This window comes from Gymnodraco acuticeps, unplaced genomic scaffold (assembly GCF_902827175.1).
Source record: "Gymnodraco acuticeps unplaced genomic scaffold, fGymAcu1.1, whole genome shotgun sequence".
NCBI lineage: Eukaryota > Metazoa > Chordata > Actinopteri > Perciformes > Bathydraconidae > Gymnodraco > Gymnodraco acuticeps.
The window spans coordinates 2,523,590-2,536,915 of record NW_022990238.1 but is presented as its reverse complement, the minus strand read 5'-3'; the positions used below and the strand labels follow the sequence as shown (position 1 = coordinate 2,536,915).

Sequence of the window (13,326 nt, the reverse complement as noted above, 5' to 3'; positions counted from 1 at the left end):
TTTTTAACTAAATGTCTCTCAGTGGGGAGTGGCTCCTTATTTTCATCTAAAGTAACAGACAGAGAATCAGCACTTTTGAAACAGGGCTGAAACAGAGGGGATTATGGGATGCTACAATGCATGATCTGTTTGGTGTTTCGAGGCAAACACTTCAGAGACATGTTTTGTATATATATCTGAGAACTATAATATATTGATGAAAAACAGTATAATATGGGACCTTTAAGACACAGATCATAATCTGGAGCTGAAATATCCATCTCCTTTTTATAACCTCTTGATTCCTCTACTCAGGGAAATATGCCATTACCAGTTAGCATGCACTGAACCAGGCACCCAGGCATCCTTATGACTTAGCCGGCTTTGAGTATGCATATCCCGTCTTTGTGTGTACATGAGGGTTTCTGCAGCAGGGCTCAAACACCCACGTCCTGCTGTGTGAACCCAGCGCCACCTGTCGCCCAGTCTGGCACAGCCCCTACCATTCACACATCATCTGTGGGCACGAGCCTTTTGGGCCTCTTCAGGACTTCTTGCATCTCACATACGCCTTCATAACAGGTGTGGCGGGCAAATTCACGACTAGTAATTTTCTCAGATCGCAGAGACATCATATTGGCCACATACGTGTTATATATCGTTCAATGTATGCCAGATTATGAAAGTCTGCAAGGAAAGCAAACACGTCATATGGAGAAACATTATGGTAGAGTATTGGGGGTTCACAGTGCAATAAAACACATTGAAAATGTTGCAGGTCAATCTCGTAGCTAGAAACTAACAAATACAATTATTTGCAATGTGAATTCTTCAGAAAGCCTGATTTAACAGACAGTAGGAAGACATTTGAACACATGGCAATGAGCCTGAAGTCATGGCATCTATGGTGCTTTCCATGAAAGTCAGGATTAAAAAGTCTTTGTTTCTTTACTTCACTTTACTCCACAGACCAGCAGGCCAGCAGTCAAGCAGCACACAGATGAGTCCATTTAAAATTATTGTTTGTATTTAATGAGAAATCTTATTTCCACATGTAATTCTAGGTCACACATTGGATCAAAATTGCAATCCACATTTTCAAAACAAGTGATTAACATTAGACCCCTGCTAGTGTGTTTGATGGTCAGTTCTTCTGTGAGTGAGCGCCCCCTGCTGGTACAGTAAGTGTTCTATTACAGACCATGGGTTCAGTTTTTCCATTAGCCATTATTCTAGTTTTTTTTTTTTTTACACAGTAACATTTTATCAAAATATAACTTAAAACTATTTCGAAAAAATAAATCCTACGCTAACTAAATGTAAGTACTAATTAAAATATTCCGATTCGGAGTATAAAGTTAATGTTTGATTTATTTACATCTTAAAATAACAATATATTAAGCAGATACAACTAATATGTTTTACTTTTAAGGTCTGTGCCCAAGTAGTTATATGTTTGGAATGTTGTGTATTGTGATTGCATTATGCCAAGAGGTAATATTTTATTTTTCTTATGTGTAAAAGAAGATAAACAGTAGATTTCATGAACAGGTGTAATGTGCTCTGGTCAGTCAGGCTCAGAGTCCAGGACTATGGCAGGGAAACGCTCCCCCCCTTCCCCCAGCAGGGAGTACATGCCTCTCAGCACACTGAGGTCGGGACATCCAGGCCCAGGTACAATAGATGAAAGCTGAGGGGACAGAGTGTCCAACAGAGCCTGTCATAAAGAACAAAAGACTGTCAATACATACAATACATTTAGAAGGTATTGACTATTACTCAGAACAGAATGCACAGACTTTCTTATCATTTGCACGATTCAGCATCTAATTCAAGTTTTTTCACTTAAAGCAAACAACTCTTACCTGCTCAATGTAAGTCTCCTGTTGCAGCAGTGCCACCCTCATTCTCAGATTCTCCAGTTCTCTGAGCTCTGCCTCTGATGTGTAGGTTATAGTCAGGGGCAGGGGTGCAATTATCCCATCGCCCCACACACTATTTGCCCCAGTGGGGCAAAGACAACCTCCCTCTGGCCTCCATCGATCCCATGCTTCCCACTCTGACGGAAAATATGGTTATTTTTAGAGCGTGAGCAACCGTACACTAAAACGTTTTTCTGCTCTGCTGCCTCAGCTTTAAATAGCTAGGCCCTGGCCTAGCCACGTCAGGATAGACAGCTTTAAAACCCCACAGTCACAGGGAGGGGATCTATCGAGGCACTGAGGTTTCACTGCGGCTCCGTTTTCATTTTCCATACTCCAAGATGGAGCGGCTCCATTAGCTCGTTAGCACGCTAAATTGCATTTTTCAAATGCTGTTAGAATGCAATAAACGATTAATTCCTCTCTGAAATAAAAATACTCGCTGAAAGGTGGATGTGGGATGCTAGATTGGATGCTCATGGTCACAACACAAAATAGAGGTATAAGCAGGGAGCTAGAAATGACTAGAAAGTTCTTTCTCACACTTGCTTTAGCAACATACTTTTGCTGCACTTGAGCTATAACTGATAAACATCAACAAACGTTGCTTCCTGAAGGTGATACGGTCATTTGAGTGGTGTGAATGGAAAATACCTGGGCATTCAGCTTCATTATAACAGTATCGTTGAAGGTTTTGCATATTAGAGCATGTTACAGACAGTAAGACCTGCTGACACTTGGATATTATATCTGACAACACAGTTTCATTATTTGTCTAACCATGTCCTTTTAATTATGCAAGTCAATGTTTTGAAATATCTTATTTCAATATTTTATTTTTATTTCTGCTTAAAACCATCTAGTTTGACGAACAGGATGAATTCCTACCTTCTTTTGCTTGGTGTGCAGAGTTCTGGAGATGATCTGCTACCACCAACAACCTCTCAAGTTCCAGACAGGAGTCATACTGGTTTGCTTTAGAACCTAGACAGAAAAAAAAAAACTTCATTAGCAACAATATTACAGGATATATTGGAGTTGACTGGTTTAATTGTACAGTAATTAGTCTCATGTTGGTAGTCAGTGCATCTCAATTGCTCACCCAGGGTCCTGAGTATGATTGGCAGAAGATAAATCGGTCCAAACAGCTCTCACAAAATCACTTCCTGCCAACTTCCTGTGCAGTTTCCTCTAAAATTATCATTTTCTAACACAATCGCCTTCATTCCTCCTCATTCCTCTACTCCTATTTTTGTGTGTTTGCATGCGTCATCTGTTCTTTTACCTTGCTCCGTGGCTACTCCTAGCGTCTGTTTGCCCAGAAACTCCTCTGCCTGCCTGTGCTGGGTGAGGTCATGCCCTTGGTGAGTCAGTCTTGCGACCAAAATCCTGGTCTGATCCGGGCAACCACATGGCCAATCCTTGGGGAACTTGAGTGGTCAGAGGTCAAAGACAATACGCCAGATATGAGATGGATTACAGGAAGAAGTGTATTAATAAAATGTATACAGGCTCTGAGAGACATATTCTGACAATGTCTTATAGCTGGGTGGAATTATAACTAAACGTTACACTTGAGCATATTTCCAACTCAACATTACACTACATGGAAAACATGTACGAGGCTTCCCAGACCATTTTGAAAGGCATCACTACAAAGAGGAAGGATACCAAAGCTGTCATTCTCTCCATGAAGTGACTCCTCCCTGACACAGGTTTCCTTTGCAGGGCAACGACTTTGTCCCATAACCTAAAAATAATGTAGATAGGAAGAATTAGTGATCGAAGAGAAACTGTTGAACCAGTTGTAAAATGATCACAATAGTATCAGACTGATTTTGGCCACCTGTTTTGTTTCCTTCTTAGAGATTTCCATTTTGCTGTTTGATCAGAAGCTTTCCTGCCATGAAGCAAAGGCGTAAAGAACAATTATAATAGCACAGCAAACAAAGGTTGGTTAAAGATAAGTGTGGTTTCTTCATAGTCCAGTTGTGTAAAAATATACCCTTTCTGTGGAGGTAAACTGTGAGCTCCAGACTCCAATCTATGTGAAACAGGCACTGTGTTATGTGAATGAGTGGAAAAAGCTGCAGCTGTGCCCAGGTCAGTCCCACTCAGCTCATTGCTTCTTATAGTTTTGTTTTTTGAGTGGAGGGTCGAGGTGTGTAACTGACCCCGGGCTAGTGAGCCAGACGCTGAGACAGCCTGCTGTGATGCCCTTGCTGCCTGATGATGCACAATCCCAGCTGAAGAGACAGAACAGTTCATGATTATGTTTCTATTAATTCTGGTTTTGCACTGTCCAGGATGGTAGCTATGTGAAGATTTTGAGTTGAACACCAACGTACCAGGCTTTCTGTGATCTTTTCTGTCAAGACTGGCTGATTTAGAGGTAGATCTGGCGGTTTTCTGGTTTCCTTTAGGAGCTGTAGAAGCCTGCATTCCCTCTTTCGATGTGACAGCTGAAGTGCTGGATGCCTTTCGACATGCAGATTGTTTGTTTGAGTCTTTTTTAGAAGACACTGTGCCAGTGCGGACCCGAAGAGCTTTCTCCAGTGCTCTCTCAAGCAGTTCCATTTCTTCTTTCTCCACGGGTGAGGTAACTGTATCTGAAGAGAGCAGCATGCAAACAAGGGGTTACATTTGAGATATTTTAGTATTTAACCTGAACCATTACTACCTGTATGAAAAGAATGAGACTTGTCTTTATATTGAACAGACACACATTTGCACACGACAGCTCTGCTTTCTTGACTTAGCTGTATTAATCTAAAATTAACAATCTATATTTTCCTAGGTTACAAGTGAGGTTGTACCCCGTTATTTGTATTTGATAACAGCATTGCCTTCAATGCTAGCTAACTCATTGACAGGTTTGATATATGTAGATTAATAAGCATTGTGCCTGAGAAATACTTTGTTTTACCTGGAGCAGCGTCATCTGCAAATTCTGACCAGGATTCTGACTCATCAGTGCCCATCTTTGGTTGTGGTGTTCTGCAAGAAAATACTTCATATGAATACACACACAAATAATAAGGAGCCAGTTAAGCAAACAAAGGAAACAATAACACAGTATATAATACTAAATATAATGTTAAAAATTGTATATGAACAACCTACTCAGTTAAAAATGTGAGTTTTAATGTAACCAAGCAAACTTTCCACTTGTAATTTCTATTCAAGCTTTCATAAAATGGTCTCCTAATAAAAGTAAAGGCTACTGCATGCAGTTTACCACTAATCCTACAGTAAATGCATTTTTAAGCTAGATATCAATTTGTGAGAGTTTAAAAATCATATTGGAATACATTGGCCAATATGAATGGTTTTTAAATAAACACATTTTTTTGACAAAGTTCATGAATATGTATTATTAAAGAACATTGACCAATATGCTCCGTGCTATGAGTTTTGTGGATTCTTATTTAGCTGTTGCGTAGAAACATTTGTAATATGCTCATATTCTCAATGTATTACTAGAGGTTACGTCACAATGACTATCCCAATAACCAAGCATTTCGTTAGCCCTGTGTTTTTCAATGGGATACTATCAGTGCTGGATAAGGCTCTACTGGGATTTGAACCCTAAATCTCCTGTTTACTAGACAGGCGCTTTAACCAGCCAAGCCACAGCGCCGGATGGATTCTCAATTGCACAGATGTTTAATTTGTTTAATCAAAGTTTGGATTTTAACATGATTTATAATGTAATGACTTCGGTGAATCTTTCAGAAAACCTTAACAACTGATCCAAAGCAGGTATAATGCACGAGAGGCATTCAAACGTAGGACAAGCGGACTGATATGTAGTTGTAAACTTAAAATGAGTTTGTTTTGAATTAGAGTCTGGCGAGTTCAATTTAAATCCTGAGCCCTGAGGCCCTGAGAAAACAGTGGTGAATGACTCAGATTTACAGTACTTACAAGGTCTGTAGTATTTCTCTGTAGTGTTGAATATTGTGGTTAATCTTGGCTTGTTCATATTTGCAAGATTTGATAGCTTGCTCAATCATGGACAGCAGAGACATGTTTGTCTCTGGGAGTCGCAGCGTGGCGACCAATGCTCCGCCGTGACAACACGAACCAAACCCGTAACAAACTACGAAGAGTTTACTAAAAGTGCCAATTCGTCACAAAGGTGCGGAATCTCACATTCGTTCCATATCATCCCATACAAACAACGACATTACTCTAGCTTTTTCGTGCTGTCCCTCGAAATAGAAAACATAGCGGATGCGGAAGTAATTTGGTGAGTACCAAAGTATTTGTGTAGCGTTGTTCAAAAAGTTACATCATACTAATAATACTTCTTACAAGCAAGCTTCTTGTAGCAAATAAATAACAAATGTGTTTTTATTAACTAAACACGATCAAAAAAGTTTTAAATATACTCTCAAAAACACATTTTTTACTTCTCGCGAGAATTGGAGTGGTTACCAGGGACCAGAGCCCTAGAGAGATCTCTCTAGGGCTCTGCCAGGGACGCTGTGCATTCATGGCTGTCACCGCAGCGCGCTTACAATATCACTGAAAGTTTGGAAATTAGCTCATTATGTTAAGCCAATATGAAGCCTATTCCGAGCAACACATTTTTAAAAAGTGATGTTGATGTTCCCACCAGAGAGAACTTGTACAAAACGGCAGTACAATATAAAGACTTTGTTTGGACCTTTTATTATAGTAAAAGTAATGCTACAATTAAGTGTCATAACATGTAAATAACCACCTACCAATGATAACACTCTTTTTCATTTTGATTCAAATGAACATTTATATATTTAGAAAATTGCTGCTGTTCCTTTAGGTTACAAGTATTAAAACAGAATCACATTAATTATATGATTACTTACTGTTATTTGCTGTTTTATCCAAGCAAACAGTGGGGTAAATGGATAGTACTAACTAAGTAGTAGTATTAGGGTAGTAATGCACAACCTATTAGTGTATACTTATGTTGTCCATGCACAGTGAAATCATAACATTTGTGAACTCATTGAGGGAGTAATGACTTCACAGTAATCGGCATTGCTTTCTTAATTAACAACACTGCTTGACCTGAGATCATGCTCCGCACTCCAAATAGTATTATTCCACAGTATACTAGCGTCAATTAGAAAAATGAGTTATTAGCAGACATGATAAATAAATGTCTGCTAAATGGTCTGTTTACAATTATAAGCTTTTATAAAAGCAGAAACGTTGGCTTTTCAAGAACAGGTGTAAGTAATAATGTATTAGCGATTGTTTCGCCCCCTCAGCATGTACAATCCCTGGTATTCCAACATGCTGGCTTACTGGCTTGTCAAATGAAACAAAGCCATCATTAATGTCAGTTTCACCTATGCATTTTCTGCAAAGGTCTATATTCGTTTATGTGTTGTGCATGCTGTCTACCATAATATAGCAAGTAAGACTTTAAACAAAACAAACATGTTCTCTCATGCCACCAATTAGTGTTACCGTTTTAACAATTCTGGTGAAACTATTACAAATATGTTAAATTCAATTTCATTTAAACTAATCTGCTAATCTGAATCTTGCTTATCCTGCAGCTATCAGAGAACTGTCTTTATTGATCTAAAATTAATCAAGTTCAGAGAACTTTTAAAATTCAAATCAGTGCAATGCAGACCCTTAGCTAAACCAGTTAAACCACCAATTATTGTTTTCTGTTGTATCTCATGGACTTTGCCCTGTTTTGACGTTTCCCTCAGTCACATGTGTTCAGCCTCATCAATTGCCATGGTGTGATCAAAAGCTTCAGATCACAGGTGCTATCTCACAGAGTGGTGAAATAGACCTCCTGCTGCAATTCTTATGAGGCGTGTTTATGTGAGTGTTTTTGATGCAGCATTTGAAAGGCCATCTGTACCTCACATATGGGGTCCTCAGCAGAGCAGAGTGACAAACAAACCCAAATGTTAGTTGCCAAATTTACATATGTGTGAGGTTCTCATATGGAGAAATCGCTATCCACTATGATATGAAGTTTGTCAACATTTCCCCCATCAGAGTTTATTAGGCAAAGTCTCTCTCCCACCCCCCCTGATCACAATCAGTAGCACAGAACCATTTCCCAAAGCAATTTAATGTAATTGCAACAGCTTGCCGGCCCTGTTGGAGGGAAGTGAATCTTGTTGTTAGCTGACCCCCCAGCCCCCCCCCCCCCCCCTCACCAGCTTCCAGCGGGGGGGGGCTGCATCCAAGCATCTGACACTCCAGCCGGCTGCCAGATAAATATCCGGCTCTGAGAGTGATACACACATCCACTACACACACACACACACACACACACACACACACACACACACACACACACACACACACACACACACACACACACACACACACACACACACACACAGGTATTTAAATAGAAGCTGCACACAATCATTAGCCGATGGACAAATCTGCTCAGCAAACAAACTACCTCATACATAATTCATTAACAGCATGCGTGAATTATTTGAACACAAAAATACCTGAAAAACTATGATTACTATGATCTGTAATTGGCAGAACACTCAAACAGCATGATGTAAACGAGATAAAATACAGTAAGCTTGTTTTGTTTGTCCCCAAGAGCCAGGCAACCCGGACAAAGACTGAAGGCTCATAGTTGTTTTTTTAAGGGCAGGGACAGGATGACCACCTGTTGATCGGGGAGCACTCATTGTAATTACTCAGCACATTCTGTGTTCACAGTACTGTGTCAAGTTTATTACATGCCCAATTCTGCCCCTTTCACCTGCCCACATGTCACATCTACAATGTATTTGTTTCTTTAGGTCTTTAGATGTGTTTGAGCCAACAACAGGCATTTGGAAGTGAGAATGGTTGTTAATCTATAAGGCAAACCCTTTTGTTATTGTTTTTTGATTTTAACATAGCTTTATATTTTATTTTTCTTGGTCTTTGATTCTGCCGACGTATACATTTTAATTTGTAAAGCAATAATTATACCAAATAACAAAATGCGTTGTTATGTCAAACAGCTATCTACTGAAGTGTTCAAAACAAGGAGAGTCAGTCTGTTTCAGCTTCAAATATGTTGATGTTGTTCTCAGGTATTCCCAGAGGTGGGACCAAGTCATTGGTTTGCAAGTCCGAGTCAAGACTCAAGTCTTTGCGCTCAAGTCCGAGTCAAGTCTCAAGTCATTGTTTTGCAAGTCCAAGTCAAGTCTCAAGTCAGGATGGGCAAGTTCAAGTCCAAGTCCTAAACTTTGACAAAACGAGTCATAAACAAGTCATTATGTGTTTTTCACCAAATGTAATGACATCGATCAACAGAATAATACTTAATAATCAAACTGCTCTTTATTAGTCACATTAATAATTTAATAATCCATTTTCTCTCTGCTGGTAAAGTAACGTGTGTTTTTCTAATTTAAGAGGGATCAGTAAGGTAAGGCTACCGTGACGGTTTGATTCAGAAGGAGTTTAATGTATAAGATCCCTGATGTTGAGGTAACCAGAATGTTTATTTCCATTGTGTACAACATGTTGTAAGGGACCCACAATCTATCTTTATGCAAGGGATAATGTGCAGCGAGGCGTCTCTATGGGGAAGAGAACACCTGCATCTTGATCCCTCTGCAGGTGGTACTTTAACTATATTTTGATGCTAATACTTTTGTATTTTTACTTGTAACATTTTGAATGCAGGACTTTTTATTGTACAGGGTTCCTGCAGGTTTCGCCAACTCAAATTTAAGACTTTTTAACACCTTTTTAAGACCACTTTGAATAGAATTTAAGACCTATTTCACGGCAATAAAGTATGAAGGAAAATGTATATAAAGAAGAAATACGTCCCATAATCACTTACAAAGTAAATGTATTCATGTTCAACATAAGAACAATGACTGAACACAACAGCGTAACAGTACAGAACTGTGTTAGCGTGTTAGACAAAAAGTGTGTGTATGTGTGTGCGTCTGTCTGTGTGTGTGTGTGTGTGTGTGTTAGGGCTGTGCAATTAATCATATTTTAATCTCAATTACGATTTTGGCCTGCCACAATTACGAAAACAACATAATCGGAAAAAACGATTATTTTGCTTTGCTAGGTTGTGACGGTGCACTACAACATATTTGATCTAATGCATTTTTTAGTAATGTATCATTTATTTAATTAATTTTTGTATTGGTTTTTCAGTTGAATTATACGTTCAGGGTATTCAACAGTTAAAAAGATACTGTTCAAATTATTATCTGTTTTAAAGTTCAATAAATGGATGTTTTCAAAGTCAATGAATAATCATATTTAATAATCGTGATATTAATTATTGACCAACATAATCTTGATTATTGCCATAATCGAGCAGCCCTAGTGTGTGTGTGTGTGTGTGTGTGTGTGTGTGTGTGTGTGTGTGTGTGTGTGTGTGTGTGTGTGTGTGTGTGTGTGTGTGTGTGTGTCTCTGAGAGAGAGTGACAAGAGCTATATTCAGAGCTCTGCTGCCTTGGCTACACTATTTCATTGTTGCTGTTGTATGATTGGTGTTTAGCTACGGTATTTAGCGTCTACAGCACCTCCGCTTTTAGGGTTGACGTAGACCCAAACTTCGCCCGGAGGTCCCCCGGTGTTGTTGCGGGAGCTGCTGCACTAGCTAACACTCCACTAGCTAACGCTGCACTAGCTGCTGCTGCACTAGCTAACGCTGCACTAGTTGCTGCTGCACTAGCTAACGCTGCACTAGCTAACGCTACATTAGCTGCTGCTGCACTAGCTAACGCTCCACTAGCTAACGCTACATTAGCAAAACAAACACTAATTTATTTTGCAAAAGGTGCAGCGGGCTTCAAACACGTTCCCTCCACTGGTTTCAACCAAGCACTAAATTAGACGTTTTCCAACCAAATACGGTTGAACTTACACTTCCCCATATTTATTTGTAAGTAGATTCGAAGATAGGCTACATGAGCTGAAGCTTGGTTGCTAGGTTACTAGCTGGGTGTTCTCCAATAAGTGGCCGGGGGAAACAAAGTTAGTGATTACTGGTTCCATGTTGATTTAATTCAATACAAATTGTTGGGGGGAACTGAAAGGCTATTACCGTACTGGTTACTTTGCAGCCCGGACATTTCCCCCCAAAACACATTTAGACGCTATCGCAACACAGAAGTACATTTCAAATCCGATAATTTTTAAGACCTTCTGAATCATATTTAAGACCTTTTTAAGGCCTTAAATTCTGATTATCAAATTTAAGACTTCATTGTAACTTTTTTTAATTGTCTGAACTTCTCCCACCTCTGACAATAAATCCTGAGTGTTTACCCTGCTCTGAAGGTTATTTTCATTTTACAAATCCTGCACTCAGCTTTGCTTTCTCCAATATCATTGAAAAGCAGCCAGATGCTGCTTCTTTTTTCGGTTTTCGCTCATTTCTTGACTTTTTCCGACGCGCTTGCATTTAAATCCGGCTCCCCGGCTCCCCGTCTCCCCGTCGCTCTGCACATGCTGTGCCCCCACCCTTCTTTCACATAATGGTATGATCCTAGTGTGTCCTCGCATATGATTGGCCGCATGGTGGCCCAGCTAAATAAAGACCCGCCCCTGCCTGCAAGGATTCTCAGCAAGAGTAGGAGCGGCTGAAGATTATGCTTTCCCCGACGGGAGTCTGCTCTTCTAACGGCAGCTCGCGATCGGCGTGTTGGAGACCTCTGAATTAAAGTAGCAAGTCACCTCAAGTCAGAAGGCTCAAGTCCAAGTCAAGTCCCGAGTCATTGGTGTTCAAGTCCAAGTCGAGTCGCAAGTCTTTTGTGATGTTGTCAAGTCGAGTCTCAAGTCATAAAATGTGTGACTCGAGTCTGACTCGAGTCCAAGTCATGTGACTCGAGTCCACACCTCTGGGTATTCCTGTGGACAACAACAACATTTGAGAGACTCACAAAGGCTCCCTTTACACTGACACTCCATAAATAAAAACGAATGAGCAGATTAAACCGAACAGCATAGTGGAGATAATTGTTATTATAACATTGGTGTGTGGTTATGTAAGAACTACAGCTTTGTGATCATTTTGGTGAAGCCTTGGAGAGCAACAAAGAGTGTTGCCAAGGGGTAATTTGATTGGAATTAGGAATATTCAATTTCTAATGTCCTTTTCAAGAATGATTCATTTGTTTTATTAAAAGAAAGAGCTATTGCATAATATAGGCCAAAATCAAACACATGGTATAATTTGTTTGCTTTTAATATGAAACATTACATACATTACAACTAAGGTAAGCCAAAAAACAATATTGTGCTATTTGTTCTGAATATTAAATACTGTTTGTGAAACTGCAACTTGACAAACCATGTTCTGTATTTGCTTGGTGCGAATGTCATCTTGTGGTTATTCTCTTCTCGTCGGCTGATGTTTCATTGGGGTTTTGGGGATGATTTAGATTTGTTTTCACTTCTTGTAATGTATTACATCTTATGCAATGTTACCAGTAATAAACCAGCAAACTAATGCAAAAAAACTACATGTAAACTAGCACACTTTGTACTCATTGATTGTGTTGATTTTATAAACAGCTGAAGGTTGTTTTAGGATGGACCAATGAATGGCTCTCAACAACATGAAGCACTTATGTTTGACACATGAAAATTGTTACATTAAACTCAAGCCCAATGAGATTTAGAAGATATTAACTATGCTTTTATTTTCTATAACAATTTTCACTTCCCCTGCCTTAGCAGTACTTCCCTAAATCGCCAAAAGGTTGCTGCAGCTGTTTACCAAGGTCTCATGTGACCACCATTTGAATGTCTACATTGGCTTCCCATCCAATTTAGGATCCGGTTAAAGATTATTGTTATCATGTTAAGAACCTGGCATGATCAGGATCATGCCTCCTAAAAGCCACCACCACCTCTGCTACATAGCAGCAAGACAAACAGACATAGTGGTCAAGTCTCCTTTTGTTGTTGTTGTCTATCTCTTTGTGTTTGTTTGTCCTATTTTCATTGTTTCAATTTAAATCAAACTTTATTTAGACCTCACTTTTCATACACAAAAGATAACACAGAGTGCTTCACAAACCAAACAAACAAACAAAAGAAGATGTCAAAGTATTTTCATTGTAATTGTTAGTGTATTTATTGTTTTTGTTTGTGTTTCTTTGTGGTTGTTTTGCCTATAGTCATTGTGAGTGTGTCTCTTTGTTGTCTTTTCGACTCTCATTGTGATTATTTTTGCCCTTTCATAGTTCTGAGTCTCTTTGTCGCTTCACAGAAACACATGATGTCCTGGTAGGTACGTTGTGTGCTCCTGATATTATAATTGCATTATCCATGGTTGTTACTGATAGCAGACATTAGAAAAAGGAGACTTTTGAAGTTGTAGCTTCTTCTTTTTGAAACTCTTTCAAATTTGGACTTTTAAAACGCAGATAAATACCGGTTTTTGCTGAGTAGTTTATTTTGTATG

At 39.2% G+C, this 13,326-nt stretch overlaps 1 protein-coding gene across 2 annotated transcripts; it reads right to left on the bottom strand.

Annotated features, from left to right (window-relative positions):
• Positions 1 to 991: 991 nt before the first annotated feature.
• On the bottom strand, positions 992 to 6,301 carry LOC117548357 (tubulin epsilon and delta complex protein 2). Of its 2 annotated transcripts, XM_034219570.1 has the most exons (10): positions 5,829 to 6,289; positions 4,828 to 4,898; positions 4,250 to 4,510; positions 3,907 to 4,147; positions 3,748 to 3,801; positions 3,573 to 3,651; positions 3,187 to 3,331; positions 2,790 to 2,885; positions 1,845 to 2,038; positions 992 to 1,696 (listed from the first exon to the last, which is right to left on the bottom strand). In XM_034219570.1, exons 1-10 carry the CDS (start codon positions 5,930 to 5,932, stop codon positions 1,547 to 1,549), a joined length of 1,395 nt encoding a protein of 464 aa, XP_034075461.1. In that variant the 5' UTR covers positions 5,933 to 6,289; the 3' UTR covers positions 992 to 1,546. The 2 variants fall into 2 exon arrangements, with proteins under 2 accessions (XP_034075461.1, XP_034075460.1); XM_034219569.1 differs by having other exon boundaries at positions 3,907 to 4,510; positions 5,829 to 6,301.
• Between the last annotated feature and the right edge of the window lie 7,025 nt (positions 6,302 to 13,326).